Source organism: Salvia splendens, chromosome 15, assembly GCF_004379255.2.
Source record: "Salvia splendens isolate huo1 chromosome 15, SspV2, whole genome shotgun sequence".
Lineage (NCBI taxonomy): Eukaryota > Viridiplantae > Streptophyta > Magnoliopsida > Lamiales > Lamiaceae > Salvia > Salvia splendens.
The window spans coordinates 5,051,105-5,072,721 of NC_056046.1; the positions used below are offsets into that span (position 1 = coordinate 5,051,105).

General features: G+C 39.7%; 4 protein-coding genes and 1 long non-coding RNA gene across 5 annotated transcripts; 2 read left to right on the forward strand and 3 right to left on the reverse strand.

Moving 5' to 3' along the window:
- Positions 1 to 31: 31 nt before the first annotated feature.
- LOC121768071 lies at positions 32 to 1,294 on the reverse strand. Its single transcript, XM_042164417.1, has 2 exons — positions 711 to 1,294; positions 32 to 629 (listed from the first exon to the last, which is right to left on the reverse strand). Exons 1-2 carry the CDS (start codon positions 878 to 880, stop codon positions 32 to 34), a joined length of 768 nt encoding a protein of 255 aa, XP_042020351.1. The 5' UTR covers positions 881 to 1,294.
- Positions 1,295 to 1,303: 9 nt separating this feature from the next.
- Positions 1,304 to 5,407, forward strand: LOC121768717 (probable tRNA (guanine(26)-N(2))-dimethyltransferase 1). The gene is given in 11 exon segments (XM_042165258.1): positions 1,304 to 1,417; positions 1,463 to 1,550; positions 1,750 to 1,843; positions 1,845 to 1,869; positions 2,225 to 2,364; positions 2,449 to 2,521; positions 2,993 to 3,081; positions 3,214 to 3,319; positions 3,822 to 4,034; positions 4,602 to 4,787; positions 5,387 to 5,407. Coding segments are annotated over 11 exon segments (1,134 nt in total). The 3' UTR covers positions 5,393 to 5,407.
- LOC121768070 (UDP-arabinopyranose mutase 1-like) lies at positions 5,394 to 6,712 on the reverse strand. The gene is made up of 3 exons (XM_042164416.1): positions 6,344 to 6,712; positions 5,982 to 6,232; positions 5,394 to 5,911 (listed from the first exon to the last, which is right to left on the reverse strand). The coding sequence occupies exons 1-3, from the start codon at positions 6,653 to 6,655 to the stop codon at positions 5,407 to 5,409; spliced, it is 1,068 nt and encodes a 355-aa protein (XP_042020350.1). The 5' UTR covers positions 6,656 to 6,712; the 3' UTR covers positions 5,394 to 5,406.
- Positions 6,713 to 13,844: 7,132 nt separating this feature from the next.
- Positions 13,845 to 19,705, forward strand: LOC121767432. Its single transcript, XR_006043105.1, has 3 exons — positions 13,845 to 13,972; positions 18,617 to 18,719; positions 19,455 to 19,705. It is a non-coding gene; the product is annotated as an uncharacterized LOC121767432 (long non-coding RNA).
- LOC121767430 (cytochrome P450 85A1-like) lies at positions 14,175 to 17,143 on the reverse strand. The gene is made up of 8 exons (XM_042163690.1): positions 16,837 to 17,143; positions 16,321 to 16,642; positions 16,072 to 16,221; positions 15,749 to 15,991; positions 15,582 to 15,668; positions 15,406 to 15,484; positions 14,672 to 14,778; positions 14,175 to 14,576 (listed from the first exon to the last, which is right to left on the reverse strand). The coding sequence occupies exons 1-8, from the start codon at positions 17,025 to 17,027 to the stop codon at positions 14,364 to 14,366; spliced, it is 1,392 nt and encodes a 463-aa protein (XP_042019624.1). The 5' UTR covers positions 17,028 to 17,143; the 3' UTR covers positions 14,175 to 14,363.
- Positions 19,706 to 21,617: the final 1,912 nt, after the last annotated feature.

Here is a 21,617-nt window from a genome sequence, read left to right on the forward strand (position 1 = left end):
CAGAGAAGTACAGATAGCCACGAGAAGTAAACTAATGTGCTAAACATTTCACATTGAATGGAGGAAACTTGAAAGTCCGAACAGTAAGAGAACTTAGATCAAGACTAAGCACTTCCAAAGTATCAATTTTCATCCAATGCAAACACCCACCAAAAGGCACAATCATTGGACTTTTCTTAATACAATCAACTTTTCCAAGTTCTACACCAGCCCATCTCCGAGTTGAAAGGGAATAAATCATGGTTTCACGATTCACAAGTAGAACTACATGGCCTTCCCCTGTGGAACTCACTCCAAACCCTACCATGGACCAGTTAATTCTTGACATAGGACGAGGATTGGGTATTTCTATAGCCTCTCTAGTCACAGGGTTGCAAAGCACCATTTCATCCAGATTCTGCCCAGACAAAAGAAGAACACCCCCATCACAGCCACGGACACGAGTATTGTAACTAAAGGCACAGTTAACGCTGCTGATTACTTCAAATCGTTCAAGACTCATCAGATCGACAAAATAATAATTAAGAACCCTTTCACGAGCATAATTCTCACACTCACACATTATAAGACCGGGGCATGGGGCAGTCTTTCTTACTTGAGAAGCAAGCACTAACTTCTCTAAATGAGACCTTAGAAGGGTGAAACTGCACATCAGTTTATTCCAATCTTTGTTAAGAGACCTACAGTGCGCTACGGATTGAACATCAAACCTGGATACCAACTCCAACAAGTGATCACTAGGGAGCACGGAAAAACCAGAACCAAGCTCGGTGAAACCAGAACCAAGCTCCATATAAGAGAGAAAACTTAGACGCCGTCTCTTTCTTTCTGCAGCCACTTCAAGACCAGTCGGTTTCTGTTTCTGTTTTCCTTTACCCATGGCTTCAACAAATAAAATTAACTATGAGAAAATTAACAAATAAAACAGGCGATCAGCAAATCCATCAAAAACCGACAAGTAAAAGCTCAAAATCAAAAACAGATTCAAAACGAGAAAATGGCAAACAAATTCACAACAAAAATCAAATAGGCGATCAACAAATCCAGCAAAAACCGACAATTAAAAGCTCAAAATCAAAAACAGATTCAAAACGAGAAAACGGCAAACAAATGCACAAATAAAATCATATAGGCGATCGGCAAATCCAGCAAAAACCGACAAGTAAAAGCTCAAAATCAAAAACAGATTCAAAACGAGAAAATGGCAGACAAATGCACAACGAAAATCAAATAGGCGATCAGCAAATCCAGCAAAAACTGACAAGTAAAAGCTCAAAATTAAAAACAGATACAAAACAAGAAAATGGCAAACAAATGCACAAGGATTCAAAACTATAATCACGAGTTTTGGAGGTTGTTATTGCGCTATGTGTTGCTTGTGTTGTTTCCTCTTGGGAATAACTATACTACTGGTTTCGTATTTTGTTGTATCATCTGATGACATGCTTTACTTATTTGACAGGCATTGTCAGCCTCTGGTCTTAGAGCTTTGAGATATGCTCGTGAAGTAGAGGGAATTGGGAAAGTTGTGGCCCTGGATAATGATAAAGGTAGTTCCACATTTCTCATTAATTATGCAACACAAACCAGGAGGAGTGGTTTTTCTCCCTTTTGTTTCTTTTATAATGCACGGAATTGGTTTTGTGGCAATGAGTCCAATGAAAGAATCTTCTTGTCTTTCTTTTCTCGTGCTCTGCTATTAATTGACAGGGTCCTAGATAAAATGCTGATATTACTCTTCTTCTGCAGCATCTGTTGAATCTTGCCGGAGAAATATTAAACTTAATGGTTCAGTTGCAATTTCAAAGGTGGAGTCCCATCTTGTTGATGCTAGAGTCTACATGCTCACACCCAAAAGAATTCGATGTGGTAAGTATCTGAAGGTCAATGCATTGTATTTTGCAACCCAGCGTTGTGTAACTTGCATTCTGATAATATATGAGATTATAAGCTAACCTTGTAGTATTATGTAACATGAAAAGGATTTCAAAGAAGTTTCTTGCTTCCACATTATCATTCTTTAAATGTAGAAGTTTAAATTTGGCTTTCACAATTCTCGAATTCTCACATTCGGATGCCATATTAGGACCGAGGTAGTTACGTGATTCCACATTATTGCGCTCTCTTTACCTTGTGTTATAGCCTGTGCGACTTGACACATTTTACTTTTTGCACTACAACATCTTCATATTCCTTTCATTCAATCCCTTGATTTGTATTGCAGGTTGATCTCGACCCTTATGGTTCACCATCTATTTTCCTTGACTCTGCTGTTCAATCAGTTGCTGATGGAGGCATATTGATGTGTACAGCAACAGATATGGCAGTGCTTTGTGGGTCCAGTGGAGAGGTTTGCTATTCCAAGTAAGATTGGCTTTGAAGATATCTTTGTTTGTGCTATGTTTGCTAGTTCAAAGAGTAGTATTGACTAGATGCTTGTTGATTCAGATATGGAGCCTACCCAGTGAAAGGAAAATATATGCATGAGATGGCTTTGCGGATCCTTCTTGCATGTATTGAGGTGAGTTGATTTTACTGAGGTATTCTGTTAAATAATTGAAATTCTTGGTTCCTAATTAATTGTGCATGTACTCAAACACAACTTCCCCTGGAGATACCTTTTTCCTCTTCTTTACTCATTGATTAGTGCTTTTGTTCTGTATCAACTGTCGACTCCAGGAGTATTGTATGTTACTTGTTTAATTCATGGTGAATAGATACACTCATTGTTATCTTCACTATTCACAGTATATTCCAAATGAAGTAAATTCTTAATGGAGGGTCAGGGGAAGAGGTGGTGGGTTGGTCTAATAATAATGAGACTGATATTTGTAATTTTGAATAAAGTTTGATATCTTTAGGTTGTATCTACTCATCGTGCATGACAGTAAGATATGTGCATTTTTTCTCTCCAAATAATGGTATCTCAAGTTATGCTTTTTTTTAATCTTATTGCATTTTCACCTTATAAAGTAATGTAACCATTATGCAGAGCCATGCAAACCGCTACAAGCGTTACATTGTCCCTGTGCTATCTGTTAAAATTGATTTCTATGTGCGAGTCTTTGTCCGTGTATTCACGTGAGTATCTCTCTTCAAATTTCTCATTTATTGAGATAGTTACTTAGATTAATATAATTAACCCAATTTGGGTCATGGGTGCTCCATTTACTAGTTTATTGATTTGTTAACCTGATTCGGAATTGATTGCAGCTCTGCAAGTGCAATGAAGAACACTCCTTTGAAGTTGTCCTATGTTTATCAATGCTCTGGCTGTGATTCTTTTCATCTTCAACCAGTTGGAAGGAATGTGTCCAAGGTAAATATAAAATATTTTGAGATGCTTAACTATGTGATACATAAACACAGTGGCATTGATAGTGACTTAAACAGTCACATCACTTAAATTCTTTAGCACAATATTGCATTTCCTAAGGTCACTTCTCAGCATGTATGCAAATGCCTGAAATCGTGCTATCGTTTCTTGCATAAACACCTTGGATAAGTCAAGTATTATATATTTTGGACCATTTAGCTCTTAGTTATCCTCTCATGGGTGGTCGCTGTCATTCACCTTTGAAGGACGCTTGAGGCTTGATTAATACTAGGACTTAAATACATCTGCTTTTATGAGTGTACAGGCTGACAATGATTTTGTCCAAAATTATTCTTCATTCCACAACCAGAACTTGAACAGCTATGTTTTTTGTAGTTACCTTAGTAGCTGTATGTCTTAATTTTAATTTTTTTGTGATCTCTACTAAAGTACTAATGCATATGTATCTGACTGGAATTTTCACCGTTTTTAATACTGAATCTAGAATACCAGTGTGAGATATCTTCCTGGATTCGGCCCTGCTGTTGCCCAAGAATGCAGTGATTGTGGGAAGAAATACCACATGGGTGGGCCCATATGGTCTGCTCCAATCCATGATATGGAATGGGTTAATTCAATTCTTGCAGACATGAAGTCTATAAAGGAACGGTATCCTGCTTTTAATAAGATCTGTGCTGTATTAACTACAGTTTCTGAGGTATGTGCCCTTGTCATTTTCAGTCAATGCTTATTATTTAAGGATTAAGAATTGCTGCTGTAAAATTATAGGCCATCACATACTTCCTTTAAAATCTGATCAAGCTATATCCAGATGGTCTGGCTGAGAATAGCAAGAATTTCATAAAAGTATGATGTTTTCATACCTGTGATTATTAGTGGAACAGCTTCTATGTTGTTGTGGTTTTACCATGAATCCATGATTATGTGATAGAAATGTATCATGTGCTCTCCTTATCAATTCATATAGAAGATAAGAAATGTATCAATGTCTTAAGTCTTGTCTCTACCAATATTACATACTGTATTCAATTGAATCTTGTTCTTTAGATGTAATTTGAGCTTGACAGGAATTGTCAATTCAGATGTTGTTGAAGGAGTTTAGAAATTTCTGCAATAGACAATCAATTTGTCTGTGTGGCTGTTATTTCAGAAGTCAATGTTTCCTCTTTTAGCAGCAATAATCTTTCATTTCCCCAAAAACATGAAACAGCTGATTTTTTTTACTTGTCAGTGTTTTTCTTAATACATATGACTGTTATTGCAGGAGTTACCAGATGTCCCCCTATATCTGAGTCTGCACAGTCTCTCTGCAACTTTGAAGCCCTCTGCAGTTATGTTTCGTTCTGCTGTAATTAATGCAGGATATCGCATATCAGGAACTCATGCATGTGAGCTAGGTTTGAAAAGCAATGCCCCTATGGATGTTGTATGGGATATCATGCGCTGCTGGGTAAGCACAATGTTTCTTTTACCCCCGTGGTCTAAAATTATACTATAGTAAACCGCTGCATTTGCTTTTTTTAATTAATCTGGAAAAACCTCCAATCATTTCTTAAATTTCTATGGGAAAACAATGCTTCAATATTAGAATGAACTCCTAGGGAATTGGCCATTGCCTAGTACAACTCTGGCTTGGCCCTAGCTGCTGGGAGTCCGTCTGCTGCATTTCTCCTTTGCGGAGAGAAATATGCAATATCTGCACAAGATTCTCAGGCCTCAGCCCATGAAATTCAGCATTCAAACCAGCATCAGTTTTGTTTCCAGTTTTTATCGTTTTTATTATTCTACGTCTCCAACTGTACTTGTGTTTTAGATTTTCGTTATTCTAAAGAAGTTTTGGTTGTATTATTTGACTAGCAATTTTGCTTGATTAATATATTTTTAAAAACCCTGATTTCTTAGTGTAGTTGCCATCTTGAACTTATTTTTGAAAATGTGACATGGAATATGTGATGTTCATCTAGAAAGAAGACTATATTGATGGAGAATATGTGATATAGTATCCCATTTATTGTTTGATGATGATAACAAAAGTGATGATATTTGCAGAGTTGAACATGTGTTGGTGATCACTTAGTAAGTTTAGCGGTTGGAACCAGCTTGGCAGGGGGGTTGAGGTCATCCCAGGCCTGAATCCACGTCTCCATTGCGTCGGACAGCTTGACAAAATAGGGGTCGATTTTTCCGAGCTTGTCCTTGACCTGTTTGGCAAGCTCAATGTAGCACTTCTGCACAGTTGTGGAGTCCTTTGAAAGTATGGCTGATTGGAAGAAAGGGATAATCTCTTCTTGCCAGAATATCCCATTGTACTCTTTTCTCAGGTTCACAAAGGGGTTGCTTGCTTTGCTGTGCCAAATGTAGGGCAGCCCCGTCTTTACTCCCAACCCCAAATGATCGCAAATGACCTTGACACACCAGCCGGCCCACATGTCGTCGTAGCGCCCGATGGGCTGGCCCTCTCCCATGAGGCCAAAGTACATGGCTGGGCCGATGAGGTCTCGGTCGAAACCCAGGTTCATCCCACACATTGGGAAGAGGGTGCCCTTTGGTATCGTCATCACTGCATCTACATACCTAGTAGTAATATATGCACAAAGTGAGTTGGGGTGAATGGGATGATGTTGTTATGGTTGTTGTTGTTTACCTGGTGTTTCGCTCTCGAGGCTTGACGAGCTGCGTGGGGGCGTCGTAGTCGGGGATGTTGAGCCAGAGGCCATGGGAGACGGCTGTGGGGACACCCTCTCTGAGGCTGAAGGGGTAGCCCCTGACGAAGTTGGCTCCCTCTCTGTACGGGTCGTACAACGTGTTGAAGAAGAGTGGGGTTGATGGACACAATAGATTCTTGATGTGTTGGTCTAGGGCATTGATCGGCTTGCTAGAAGGGTCGCTTGCAACCTGCACAAGGTAACTCATCTCAAAAGACTAGTCTTTCTATCATCCAAATAGTAGAATTTATTCCAAAAGAATAGTCTGTCATATCAAGAAGATTAGGGAGGGGGTTGTTACGAAGCAGTCATCGTCGATGGTGAAGATGTACTTCTTCTTGGAGACCATGTAGCCGAAGCAGCGGCAGGCAGAGTCCTTGAAGGAGATGCAGGAGGCGCGGGGGCCGAGGATGCGGTTGATGTCGTTGCGGTTGTAGAGCTCGTAGTCGAAGCCGTCGGGGACTCTGATGGTCTTGGAAGGGTCGCCGTCTTGTACTATGATGAGGTGGTAAGGTTGGAGGAAGGGCCTCCACATCTGCAGGAAGTCGAGGTTTCGTATCATCGGTATCACGATATCGAGCTCGTCTTTCAGCGGCGGCGCGGCGGTGGCCATGGTGAGAGAGTGAGAGAGTGAGAGAAGGAAGTAGTGATGAGAAATTTGTGTGTTTATTGTAAGAAAAGGGGAGAGGAGGGGCGGATGTGGCGGGAGATTTCTGGAGGGACACGGTTCTCGTGTAACGGATTCTCTTTCTATTTTTAGTTTTTGCATGTTTTTCTATTTTCAACTTCATGCAAATAAATTTTAGGTTTTTTTGTTAATTTAAATTTAATTTAGAAGAATCACATATTCATGTAAATGGGGGTTGATCAATCCCATGTTCATTGATTGAGAATGTACCCATGGAATTAACATTTCATTCTCATTATACTTATACAAACATAAAGAATTAGTGTGAAAATAAAATGTAACTAAAATGAATAAAAAATCAAAAATATAACATTTCATTCTCAAATGAAGGGGCTAATTAATAAAAAAAAAAAGAGACACATTTCGGTGCAAACTAAATTTACTTATAAAATTTATGAAATTAGTAGGGACAAATTTTATTCATTCGATTTAAAATAACATTAACCATAGATTTCAAAGGGGTATTTACAATTATGGTGAATAAATGAATTTGAATATCGTCTTAGTAAAACGTCGGAATGTGTTTATTCGAAAGTCAGAGCATTTAATCGTTTGGAGGAGTTTGCATCACACAAACACATCCCGTATGTATGTATTACCTATCAAATCAAATTCAAACAATTTTGTTTAATAAATAATCAATCATCAACAAGTATGTAATAGCTGGACTTGATTTGGATTCGATTTTAGTAAAGAAAAAAATAGACCATAGGAAGGGGATAAAAGAATGTAATATAGTCGCATATTCTCTGAAACAACTAAAAGCCACTGAATAATATATTTAAATAATAAAATTATGAAGCACATTATTTAACAATAGTAACAATATGACTTATTTGATGACAGCCTCATCGAATTCTAATAGGTCTTCTCAACATCGATCATATTAGATTCTCGTGGTTTGGTGGGAAGTTCTCCCTACACATTTTGTCTTCTAATTACTAATTATGACTACTTTCCCACACCACATAACATTCAAATTTGCATATGCATAACATAGATTTGCTCGTTACAAAACAAAATTACTGTTGGGTCGTGATACCGCCGATCTCACACACGCACGAACGAGGAAATAAAGCACGCAAACGATATAACGTGGTTCGGTGATAATCCACCTACGTCCACGGAGAAGATGACCGGAATCTTATTGACGAACTCTTTACAATTACAACGAACTCACACTCACACTCTACCGCTCACAACTGCTTGCTATCTTGAGATTTAATCTCTCTGAGTGTGTGTATATGGTGTAATTCTGCTCTCTCACTACTGAGCTCTATCGAGCTATTTATACAAGATGCAATCAAGAAATAAAATCCAACTAACTCTATTTCCCAAAGTTAGTTATAACCGCTGCTCGGCTAAAACCGAACTGCCATTCTTGGTTAGCAACCGAACTGCATTTCTCGGCTATCAACCGAACTGCCTTTCTCGGCTATCAACCGAACTGCCTTTCTCGGCTATCAACCGAACTGCCTTTCTCGGCTAGCTCAAAACCGAGCTTTATTTCTTGATCTCTTCTCGGAGCTGCCGAGGCTCCACCACTCGATCACAACCGGACTCAAAGCCGAGCTTCATTTCCGAGCTCAGAAGCCGAGCTCCAGTAGTTTGCATGGACACACTTTCACAAATCTCCACCTTGTCCTTGCAAGACTCCATCAATATCCGGATTCCCTTCTCAATCCTTGTTACAAGCTTCAACACTCCACAATCTCAACCAACTTCAAACAATGTTTGAATTTCGAAGTTGGCAGAGATTTTGTCAACATGTCTGATGCATTTTCTTCGGTAGGAACTTTCACCACATTGATCTTTCCACTTTGAATCTCATCTCTGATGAAGTGTCTCCTCACATCTATATGCTTCGACCTCTCATGGAACATTTGATGTTTTGCTAAACATATAGCCGAGTTGCTGTCACAGTTAATCTTCACTGCTCCCAGCTTCATTCCTAGATCTTGTAGTATCCCTTGCAGCCATTTTCCTTCCTTTGCAGCCTCTGTTAGCGCAATATACTCAGCCTCGGTCGTAGACAATGCAACCACAGACTGTAGATTTGATTTCCAACTCACTGCTGTGCCAAATAACGTGAATATGTAGCCACTTTGGGATTTTCTGTTGTCCAAGTTGGCAGCATAATCCGAATCACAAAATCCCTCAAGAACTTCATCCTTTTCAGACCAGGCTCCACCACCAAACTTCAAACCAATCATTATAGATCCCTTTAGATACTTCAAGATCCATTTCAGCGCGGCCCAGTGCTCTCTGCCCGGGTCAGCCATGTACCTACTGGCCACGCTTATAGCATGAGCAACATCCGGCCTTGTACAAATCATCAAGTACATCACACTGCCCACTATATTCGCATAGGGTATCAGACTCATTTCCCTTCTAGCTTCATCTGTCTTTGGCTCTTGTTCTTTGCTAAGTTTGAAATGGCCTGCCAATGGAGTGGAGACGAACCTTGCATCCTTCACTTGATACTTTTCTATCACCTTCCTGATGTAATCAGCTTGAACCAACCTCAGCTCCCTTTTTCCTCTGTCTCTGATGATATCCATCCCTAGGATCCGCTTTGCCTCCCCAAGGTCTTTCATTTCAAACTTCTGCTTCAGTTCCTTCTTGACAATCTGCAGCTCATTCTTGCTAGATCCAGCCAACAGGATGTCATCTACATACAGCAATAAGTAGGCAACTATCAGATCTCCCTTTCTCTTGATATATACACAGCTATCAAAGTTTGATCTCTCAAAATCCATCAGCTCCGCTCATGGAATTTCTTGTTCCACTGCCTACTACTTTGCTTGAGGCCATATAGGCTCTTTTTCAGCAAGCAAACTTTCTTCTCCTCTCCAGGTTTCTCAAAGCCTTTAGGCTGCATCATGTAGATTGTTTCCTCTAGATCTCCATGTAAAAAAGCTGTCTTCACATCGAGTTGATGCAGCTCCCAGTTAAAATGAGCAGTCATGGCCAACAAGATCCGAATGGAAGTATGTTTCACCACTGGAGAGAACACCTCTGTGTAATCAATTCCCTCCACTTGTGTGAACCCCCTAGCAACCAGCCTTGCCTTAAAACGTATGCTTTCAACCTCCCCCACCTCTACCTTCTTTTTGAACAACCATTTGCAACTGATCAGTTTCTGTATCCCTGGATCAATCACCAAAACCCAAGTTCCATTTTTCAATAGGGACTCAATTTCTTCTTCCATGGCCTTGATCCATTTCTGACTTTCCTTGCAACTCATGGCTTCTTCATAGGTCGAGGGCTCTGAAAACATGAGTACTTCTGCTACACATAGAGCAAAGAAGCTCATATCATAATCTGAAAACCTACTAGGCAAGCCTGCATTCCTCCTCGGATTCCTTCTAATTTCCTGACTTGCAGCAGCTTGCTCCATTGGTGGATCATGATCACTCACATCCTGAGCTGGTTGAGGATTAAGTACTCCACCTTCTTCTTGATTTTCTGTAATATCAGCATCCTCATCTGTATCTGTTCCACCAGATCCTTCACCAAACTCAAAGTTCTGCATACTAGAGCTGCTGCCACCATCAGAGGCTCTTCCATTTTTCTTGAATGGCATTTCTTCTTCATTGAATATTACATCTCTGCTCACTATAACATTCTGACCTTCTCCATCCAAGTTCCACAATCTGTATCCCTTCACACCATCTTGGTATCCTAACATTGCACATTTCTTGGCTCTTGGTTCTAATTTATTCTGCCTTATATGTGCATAAGCTGCACATCCAAAAATCTTCAATGCAGAATAATCTCCCAAGCTCCCATACCATCTCTGATCTGGGGTCTCATCAGAGATTGCTGAAGAAGGACACTTATTGATGAGAGCAGCTGCAGTAGAAACGGCCTCTGCCCAAAACTTCTTTGGCATTCCAGAATAAAATAGCATACATCTCACTTTCTCTAGCAATGTCCTATTCATTCTCTCTGCCAACCCGTTTTGTTGGGGGTTTCTTGGCACTGTCCTATGTCTCCTTATTCCCTTCTCCTTACAGAAGCTATCAAATTCAGTAGACAGAAACTCCATGCCATTATCAGTCCTAAGATATTTCAGCACTGACCCTTTCTCATTCTCATATCTAGCATGCCATTCTCTAAACTTCTCAAATGCTTGGGACTTCTCTTTCAGGATATATATCCATACTTTTCTTGAATAATCATCTATGATGGAGATGAAATACTTACCTCCACCTATGGATTCAGTTGGAGATGGCCCCCAAAGGTCACTGTGGGCATACACAAAGGGTGCGGTTGAAGTGTGCTTCCCACCAGTGAATGGCAGCTTCTTCGCCTTTCCAAGAATGCAAGATTCACACTTACTCAGTTTCTCTGATGTACCTAACTTCATCACACCACGTTTGGCCAGCTGCCTGATGCCCTTTTCACCCACATGTCCCAGCCTAGCATGCCAAATATTAAGATTCTCTGACTGAGCAACATTCACTGCATCAACCACTGTCTCTCCCAGCAAGTAGTACAAGCTATTCTTTCTTTGGGCCTCCATAATGATTCTGGAACCCTTTGTTACTCTGAGAATCCCATTACTGGAATCAAACTTGTACCCCTTTGATTCTAACAATCCAAGAGAGATCAAGTTTCTCTTGATCTGTGGTATAAACCTGACCTCTGTGAGAGTCTTGACACTTCCACCCTTCATTCTGAGCTTGATCTCCCCAATGCCCTTGACATCACACGTCTGATCATTCCCCAGCATCACTGATCCTCTCCATGCTGACAATTCTTGAAACCAGGATTTGTGAGAGCATATATGGAAGGAGCAGCCCGAGTCCATAATCCAGCACTCTTCAATCTTTGCTCCTGAGTGTATATTCAAGGCCTCGTTGGCCTCCACCTCTTGAGCTAGATCAGCAGTCTCCAGGTTGCCAGCCATCTCTTGCCCTTGCTTCCTTCTCCAAGCATTGCAAGATTTCTTTAAATGGCCCGGTTTCTTGCAATAATAGCAGCTCCTGGTCTCCTTCTCTCCCTCAGCCCTCTCCTTCTTTGGTTTCTTTTTCTTGAAGCCTTTCTTGTTCTGACTTTTCTTCAGATACAAACTTTCAGCTACTGGATCATTTTTCCTTGAAGAAGTTGGATGATCAATCCTCTGTGATTCTTTCAATTTTAGGGCAGAATGAATCTCCTCATAGGTAACCTTGGACTCTCTTCCAAGTAGCACCGCATCCTTGAAATGTTCGAAACTTTTAGGAAGGGAATTCAGCAACATCAAGGCTTTGTCCTCATCCTTGATTACCTCATCGATGTTTTCAAGATCATCAATACACTTTCCGAACTCCTCAAGCTGCTCAGCAATGCTTCTTTCATCCGAGAACTTGAAGGCAAGAAGTTTCTGCTTCAAATGCAATCGATTTGCAAGGGACTTGGTCATATATAATGACTCAAGTTTTGTCCACACCCCTGCGGCTGTCTCCTCCTTGGAAACCTCTCTAAGCACCCTATCTGTCAAGTTTAAGATCAGGGTGCTATAGGCCTTGTATTGCATGTCTTGAAGCCTCCCTTTCTCCTTCTCGTCGGCCTCCGGATTCTCTTTAGGATCACTATTTCCCTTCAAGACATCCCATAGGCCTTGCTGCATCAAGATGGCCTTCATCTTCAGCCTCCACAGCCCAAAATCGTTTCTGCCGGTGAACTTCTCCACCTCAAACCTGGCCGTGGACATTTCTCGAACAAACGGTGGGCAATCGCCAAGATCGGCTCAGACAACAGAGCTCCCGGACTTCAACTCGCCCAGAAAACCAATCAAGAAAACGTTTCAACGTTTCCCACAGACGGCGCCACTTGTTGGGTCGTGATACCGCCGATCTCACACACGCACGAACGAGGAAATAAAGCACGCAAACGATATAACGTGGTTCGGTGATAATCCACCTACGTCCACGGAGAAGATGACCGGAATCTTATTGACGAACTCTTTACAATTACAACGAACTCACACTCACACTCTACCGCTCACAACTGCTTGCTATCTTGAGATTTAATCTCTCTGAGTGTGTGTATATGGTGTAATTCTGCTCTCTCACTACTGAGCTCTATCGAGCTATTTATACAAGATGCAATCAAGAAATAAAATCCAACTAACTCTATTTCCCAAAGTTAGTTATAACCGCTGCTCGGCTAAAACCGAACTGCCATTCTTGGTTAGCAACCGAACTGCATTTCTCGGCTATCAACCGAACTGCCTTTCTCGGCTATCAACCGAACTGCCTTTCTCGGCTATCAACCGAACTGCCTTTCTCGGCTAGCTCAAAACCGAGCTTTATTTCTTGATCTCTTCTCGGAGCTGCCGAGGCTCCACCACTCGATCACAACCGGACTCAAAGCCGAGCTTCATTTCCGAGCTCAGAAGCCGAGCTCCAGTAGTTTGCATGGACACACTTTCACAATTACAATGATCAAATTAATGACCCATGGATAGGGTAGAGTTAATGTTAGAATACATTCCTATATGAAAAAGCATAACAGTTATGCAATGTCCTAAATGCAGCATATGTAAGATCTTATGTGCTAATGTCAAATATGAACCGCTAGATTGAAAAATAAATGGTAAAATCTAGGATTTTTGCAGTGTACGTAATGTCAAATATGAACCGTTAGATTGAAAAATAAATGGTAAAATCTAGGGTTTTCGCCTGAAACATGTAAATAAAGCATTAACTTCACATAGGACATTATATGTTGCACTTTGGCAGTAAACAACAACGGCTATGCATATATAAAAATGAGTTTTGATATGTTCCATTCCCATGTGGATATATATATCCCTCAAGCAATTAATTATTCACGGTACAAAATAAAAAATAATTGTAATTGTCAACCTTGAATTTTTTTTGGTTAAACCTTAATTTGGTTTACCCATTATTATGTTGTTACATGCAAATCTATTTCAAAGTGCGTATCAATTACTATCATATTACTCCTTTATTTCCACAATTATGGTCAATTAAAGTAAACACATTAAGATAAAGGAATAAGAGAAGGAATAAAATAAATTAAGGGAAGAATAAAAAAGGGTGGTCCCGCCAAAAGATTAATCCCGCCTAAAATTTCAACCTAACAAAAAGCTGCAGAGAAACGTTAATGGCGGAATACAGATTTTTCTATCAGATTAGAGGAATCCGGAGACGAACTATGGCGATTCACCGAGCTGATAAACCTTCTGAACATGCATTTGGTATCTCAGCAGGATTTTCCGCGAGTAAGGTAAATCAACTCAACCACTCATACCCTAATGTTCATTTCATTTTGTTTGTTTGTTTGATGTTCAACATAATTTTCCATTACTTATATGATGAGGATTTTCAATTACATTTCACCTGTTTACGTATGTGTTTAATTTGGTTTCTCTACTCTAATGAATCCATAATAAAAAGTGGAAAATTCTGTGTCCATGGATCTCCGATAGTGAAGTTTCAATGAGGCAAAAAATAATTGATGATTCCTTTTTACAGTGCAAATTATTGAACCCTAGTAAAGCTGGAGAATCGATTCTCTAGTGGATGGTGTTAGCTCATTTTTTTTATACATTCACAAACGCTAGCTATAATCATCTGCTAAGCTAAAAGTTAGTTGTTCCTCTTTGTACAAATGCTCTTTACGGAGTAGAAACCCTAATCTTGAGCCCGTTGGGTGCTTCGACTCTAGGAAATTTCATTAGCTTGTTTCCCTCTACTTCTTCCCATCTGTATCTCGTCACAAAATAATGAAGGAATGTAGAAATTTCCGCCAGACCGAGTTCCTTTCCAGGGCACCGTCTTGTTCCTCCTCCGAAAATCAAGAAATGGTGCTGATTTTCTAGGCCTTTTCCCTGAATTTCAGTAAAGTATTAAGGTTGTTAGCCATTGCTTTTTGAGAACAAATTATAAAGGGTCGTTTGTGTGCTAATTTGGGTGATATACTAACCAGCCATCTCCATGGATTGAAAGTATATGGATCGGGATAAAGGCACTGGTCGTAGTTGACCTCCCTCGTGTACACATATATCCTCCATCCTTTGGGAATTAGATAACCTGAATGAGTATATAAGCAGAACGCCAGATGAGTGACTGTACAAGTAGTATGGAATTGTGTGTATTGGCAGCAGATAATATTAGTCTAATTTGAACAAGAACTGATATCATATGTTTAATTATCTCTCTTAACAACCTTGTACATACATCACCAGGCTAGCTAATCGTGGGATTAATGATTACATGAAAAAATAGATTGCATTAATTGTTTTTAGCACTTGATATTGACAGGTATAATTGTTAAGTTTCTTATTGGAAGGACAAAACAGTGATAGTATTGAGCTCTCTCCTCTTATCCAAAACACGGACAAAATAATTCCTTACGACAAGATGGGGTATCAATGGAATGTCTTGGGTTGTAATGGTAGGTTTTCCATGTGGATCATGATAGGGTAGGGTCCATACATAAAGGTGATCGCTTAATCTATGATTGCTTGTATGTGCAACTGTTGCTTTTTATGTAATGCTTTAATTATCGATGAGAGAAAATGTCAAAATTGCTTAATAATTACAGACTAGTCTTTGAAGTAGTAAATTCAGAACTTTAATTTTGTTTTCTGTGGCTGCTGAATAATAAAGGAAACAGAGAGGAATATAAGGAAAATTTAAAGAGATTGTGTTGCTCACCATTAATTTCCATATCTGTAGTTGTCTTTCTCAGTACACCATTTACTATTGTAGCCAGTCTGGATGTCTCGTATATGACCTGCAGTAGTTATATCACATGGCATTTATATTTAGCTCGAAATTCTATTAAGTTTAACCGAAGTAACTATTTTTAGTTGTTAGTTGGCAACACTCACCGCACGTGTGAAGCGCATAGATCTGTAGTCTTCATAATCAATAGGATCCTCAGGATTTTTTCTTTCCCTTATTGCCATATGTTCTTTCTGGAAATTTAAAGTTGAAACACAAGTTAAGAAATTTCCACTTCAAACATGTGTGCTTCGTGACTGAAATTTTCACTCACCCTTAATTCTTCTAGCACTTTTGGATGATCATGAAGATACTTGACAGCCATCATAGAAGTAGTCGACACTGTCTCGTATCCAGAATACAAGATGGTGATGATCAAGTCGATCATTTCCTCATCACTTAGCTTGTATTTATTCTCTTCCCCTACTAGAAGACCAAGCATATCCCTTTGTTTTTCACCAGAAGCTCTTCTTTCTTCAACTAGTTTCCTTAACCAGCATGTAATGTTCTGTCTAGCCTGTTGTGAATTAAAACTGTTAGCATTCCTAGATTTAGATGAGTCCGGTGCGGCAGTAAAGAAGTGTTAATTTTTTCTACCTGAAATCCACGATGGTAATTTGTGCCACGAAGGTTGATAGGGAGTGAAAGGGTTCCCAGGACCAGTTTGAAGAATTCAGGCATGAATGCTTCTGATATTGAGCTTGCTTCAGTGCTTGCAATTTGTCTAAATGATGATAGAAACGCCATCTGAAACAATATTGAGGTTTTTTATTGGATCAGAACAGAGTGTCAAGGGTAAATTTTACTGCATGAACCAGTGATTAGATCTAAAGTGCTAATACACACCTCTTTTGTTTTCTCTTGGATATCAACAATCTTGTTATCCCAATCACTTAGGTGAGATCTCATGAAATCGTCGATTTTGGGCAAGAGTTGATCTTTAATCATCGTGGGGCTGATAAGAGAAAGCAAGGCCCCTCTCATGTACTTGTGAGCAGAGCCGTGGACGGCTGCAATGTTGCATTTCCCGAGTATGTCCAACATCGATTGAGGATAGCCGGGGACAAGGCCCTTTGCTTCATTAACTAGAATGTACCTGTTTAACTCCGGATCCATCGATACTATGGTAGGACAGCCTAGTATGTGTGATTTGAAAATACTCCCAAATCTGCAAGAGCAGTGAAAGAAGTCATGGTTAGTAGAGCACACCATTTTGATTTTTGGTATAAGAAAAGTTGTATCGTTTATCAGTCATCATGCAATAATCATGCAATTGCAAGTTCCTATATCGATGATGTACTCTTTTTCGACTAGATTAGAAAACATGACATTCTTAACTATGCTAGAAATAATGAGAGTGACCTTGATCTTTGGTTTTTCATGAAGGCTGGGCCTTGTTTTAGAAACTCAGTGGTCTCTCCGAACAGTGGCCACCCCATTGTACCTGGTGGCAATCCTTTCTTCCTGTACCTTACCTCATTCCATTTCAGGAGAGCAACACTCAAGATGCAGAGACCCCAGAACCCCCCTAGAATCACAACAAAGCTGGCCATTGATCCTCCCTAAAAGCTCACAACTATTAGAGAGGGGGGAGAGGGAGAGGGAAAGGTCGATAGGGAGAGCTGTAAAAGGTGTGTGATTTGCTCTAGTTGTACTGGTTGGTTATGATTCATGAGTTCGTGCGGGTGTTTATATAGACCTGATGAAATCAATATGTGTGAGTGTGTGTGTGTGTGAGAGAGAGAGAGGGCTGGGGTATAGCCGTATAGGGGAGGCCTAATATGCCAAAATCATGCACGCTAGAAAGGTAGGACCTAGTGTTAGAACCTGAAGGCACAGTAAATAAATAAGTTTTGGTTGAAGTAAAAATTTGCAGATAAAAAAACTGCTTTAGAGTGTCCACTATTGGGGGCGGCTTATTTTGGTTGAAGTAAAAATTTGCAGATAAAAAAACTGCTTTAGAGTGTCCACTATGGGGGCGGCGCGCATGCCGCCCCCTTCCCGGCCCCGCCCCGCCCCGCCTAACCATAGTGGGGAGAACTTCCGCCCCGAGACGGACAAAATTTCCGGGGCGGACGGTCATCCGGCGAGAAATGTGCGAGGACGCGTCGGCCTATAGTGAGGCAGTGTGCTGCGCGGCGGTCCGGGCGGACGAAATTTTGTATATTTTTTTTAAAAAAATTCAATTTAAATTTGCCTATAAATACATCTCTTTCCATTCATTTTTTTCATACCATTTCAACTCTTGTGATGTTCAATAGATTAATATTTCGTTGTATAATTTTTCCAGTACTTTAATACGACGAAAATGTAGTGTTTAATTTTAATTTCTTCACTTATAGCCGCTTTTTTCTAATTATGTATAGTCCGATAATTTTAATTATAATTGAATTAAAATAAACAAAAAAATTGGGGCTATTGGAAGTGTCCGCCTATAATGAAGGAAACCATTTTTTTAGGCGTGGACAAAAAAACTGGGGCTGTAGACAAAAAAAGGGGCGGGGCTATTGTGGACGTCCGCCTTACAGTGGATACTCTTAGCATTTTCTTGATACCTCAAGAGCTTTCATTTTACTGTCCTGTCAAACTGTATGTGGTGAACTGTTCAACTGGAAAAATATAATTGTATGTGGTGGAAATAAATTTCTCCAGTTTACACAATTTTCTAATACCCTCTTTTAGTTGTCATTCTTAATCATTCTTTTGCTAAAATGTGTTGCATAAAGAAAACTGCCTTGCGCTGATGCTTATATGCCATTGATGAAAGCACATGGACGCCACCCCATTAGAAGGAAAGCCATGGGACTAAGTTGTTCACATGTCTGTCAAATAGATCTATGCACCAAATTACAAAAGTCACTGGGGACATGTTCTTGGTTAGAGAGAGTGAGTGATCCATTAAATAACAAAAACACCGAGGCATGTCCTTGATTATTGAACCGAATAGTGTTTTTTCCCTTGAGTTTGAACATAAAAGTCCTTGTGATTAGATTGAAACTGGGATCTATGGGTTATATAGTTTCCTAGTAACTTTTCACGTGAAGTTTGACTTTTGGACTGTTTCCCACTTTTTAACTTTTCCTTAACCTTGTTATCCAATAATTCCCCATGTTCTAATCTTTCATCACATCTCAAATTTCAGTAACTTTTTGGAGCCTTGTGCACAGGAAGAAGACTATAAAAAATGGCAGACCAGAGACCCCTTTTTCCTGCCTAGCTAATGGCCATCCACTAAGCATGATTAAGTAAGGATTTTTTTGTCATAATACGGTAATAAAAATAATTTTTTTGCTTATCTTACCAAACCCAATTTGAAATGACTCTAGTCTCTAGATTTGCGTTTCAGCATTCACACATGTATGCTAAAGGACATTCTAGTTCCACTTCTACCCCATGTTAGGAAACTGACTGCTACTCTCCTGAAATTCTTGATAATTAGTATAAATGTCAGAATTTATTATGCTTGGAGTAGTTAATAATAATAGTTATGTTGACTGTTTTGAACAACGTTTCATTCAAACGTGGTTTTATTATTTGAATATGAATAGGTCGGCATAGAGGTAGGTGTACACATTTAATTGGAAAACCCATTTTTTAGATATGGAACACTTGAGCTACTAATTTTTGCGGTACAGTGCTCTTACTCACTCATTTGATATAATGATAATTTAATAGGAATACTTTTACATTGACACGCAATTGTTGGTGTCGGACATAGATATGGAAATGTGATGGTTGTTAAAACTTAATACTACAATAGATTGGATTGTAACTACATACAAAATGATGCCGTACAGGAGGGCGTACATGGTCGACTAGTCTCATCAGTAGGTGTGAGATTATTTGAGAGAGGGTATTTGCATATATATTCTCCTAAAACAGGGTTTGTCTTGTAATTTTCACACTCATATCATCATCTCTCATTTTGCTTATTGACTTTGGGGATGATGCTGATGCCTTGTCGTAATGTGGCGCAAAAGGTAGGTCGGAAAATGACTTGAAGAGGAGTGTGGATCCTTGAGGAGATCCTTGGAAAGGGATTTGACACGACTGACACAGTGCCACTTTTGCATTTCTCACCAAATTGCTAATCATCGCCCACTTTTATCTCAAGGTAATCTTAAACTAAGGATCTATCTGTCTTTTGCTGTATTTGATTAATTATGTTGTGTATTAAATTTATTACTAGTAGTATTATCTATGTATTCACATAGTACATATTTAGGTGACTATCCATAAAAAATGGAAATAACTAACATCATTTCAATTCATTAGGAGATCATTTGGTTTGATAGATGATATATGGTAGATTAAATAGATAACATAATTTTGAGGTGATAAATATTCACATGATTGGAAGATTAGAGTGCACAACGAATTGTTGAAATAATAAGTGCACACCGATTGAATTGATCCTAGATGTAAGAACCCGAAGCCCAAGTTTGGCAAAATTAACCATTTTGAGCTACATTCTGTGGGGATCAGGACAAGCTCAAGTTTTATTGGAATATTTCAATCCTATTTTGGATAATGTAAAGTAATAGTATTATGACTAAGTTATGTATGCAAAATAATTCTTTGTATTAAGAGCGCAATATTAATACACCTTAGCCTTGTCATCAAAATGTACTAGAGCCATGTGTGTTTAGCAATGTTAGTAGCAAAACTATCATAAGTTATGAACTGAACAAAATAAATTTACCTATTCTAAATCATGTAAACTAGTACTTAATTTTTATGATTGAGTTATGTATGAAAAATATTAAGATAACTGATGAATCCGCGAATTTCTGATGTTAGTGAATGCAGGAAAATACAGATCACGACACAAAGAATTTACGTGGTTCGATTTACTGAAGTAAATCTACGTCCACGGGAAGAAAAGAGGGCAGAGTTGTATTGCTTGATCTGTTTTCTACAGCTTACAAATACAAACTTGCTATTTGATATTTTTTCTCTAGAGAGCGAGAGAGAGAGAGTCCCTATCTATCTGATCTAGGTTCTATTTATACAAAGGACCAAGATCGTGGCATGCAGCCATTTACTAGGTAGTGGATGTCGTGGAGATCGTGGCGATCTTGCATGGGTCCACTATCCTGCATGAGTTAACGACTGCTTGACACCACTAAATAGATCGTGGGTGTAGTGGAGGTGGAAATCCTGCATGAGTCCACTATCTCCTAGTTCGGTCGAATACTGAGACCGAACTGCTGAATTATTGCCGAGCAGCTTTTGCCGATCTGAGAGTAGAGCTTGATGCCGACCTGAGAGCAGAGTTTGATTGGTTGGCTTTTACCGAGCTGTAGGCTGGGGCCGAACTCTTTGGTTGTGCCGAACTGAACTCTTTAGTCATGCCGGGCTGATACTCTTTAGTCATGCCGAACTGATACTCTTTCTTGGGCTTTAGGCTGATGGGCTTTACTGCTGTTGGGCTTGTTTAGTACGTACTCCATCACTACCCCCTCCGGAAAGCGAAGTGAATCACTTCGGCATTCTGGATAAAGGTACGGGGTAAGTTGATGTTTGTCCTCGGTCTGATGAAGTGAACTCTTCTTTGACCGGACTTGGTTTGCGTCCTAATTTGGCGAGTTTTATCGCTCGGATCGAACTTTCCGTTGTCCTAATTTGGGGATCGGACTTTCCATTGTCCTAATTCGGCGAGTTTTATCGCGTGGATCGGACTTTCCCTTGTCCTAATTCAGGCAAGTTTTATCGCGAGAATCGGACTTTCGTTGCAGTTCGTTTCAGACGAAGTGCTTGATTTTTAAGCCGAATTGTGGTCTTGTATCCTCTTTAGAAGCTTGGACTCGCAATCGTTGGCTTATTGCAGCTCGTTTCAGACGAACTGCTTGTTTAAGCTGAATTGTGGCCTTGTATCTTCTTTAGAAGCTTTGACTCACAATCGTTGGCTTGTTGCAGCTCGTTTCAGACGAACTGCTTGTTTAAGCTGAATTGTGGTCTTGTATCTTCTGTAGAAGCTTTGACTCACAATCGTTGGCTTGTATATGTTCTAAGAAGGGGATCAGCCTTCGAAGAACAAGATACCTCAGTAACATTTGTAAGAGACGACACGCACATAGACAGACAAAACGCATATAGACAAATAAAAAGCACATAGAGACAAACAAAGACCAAGCAAACCA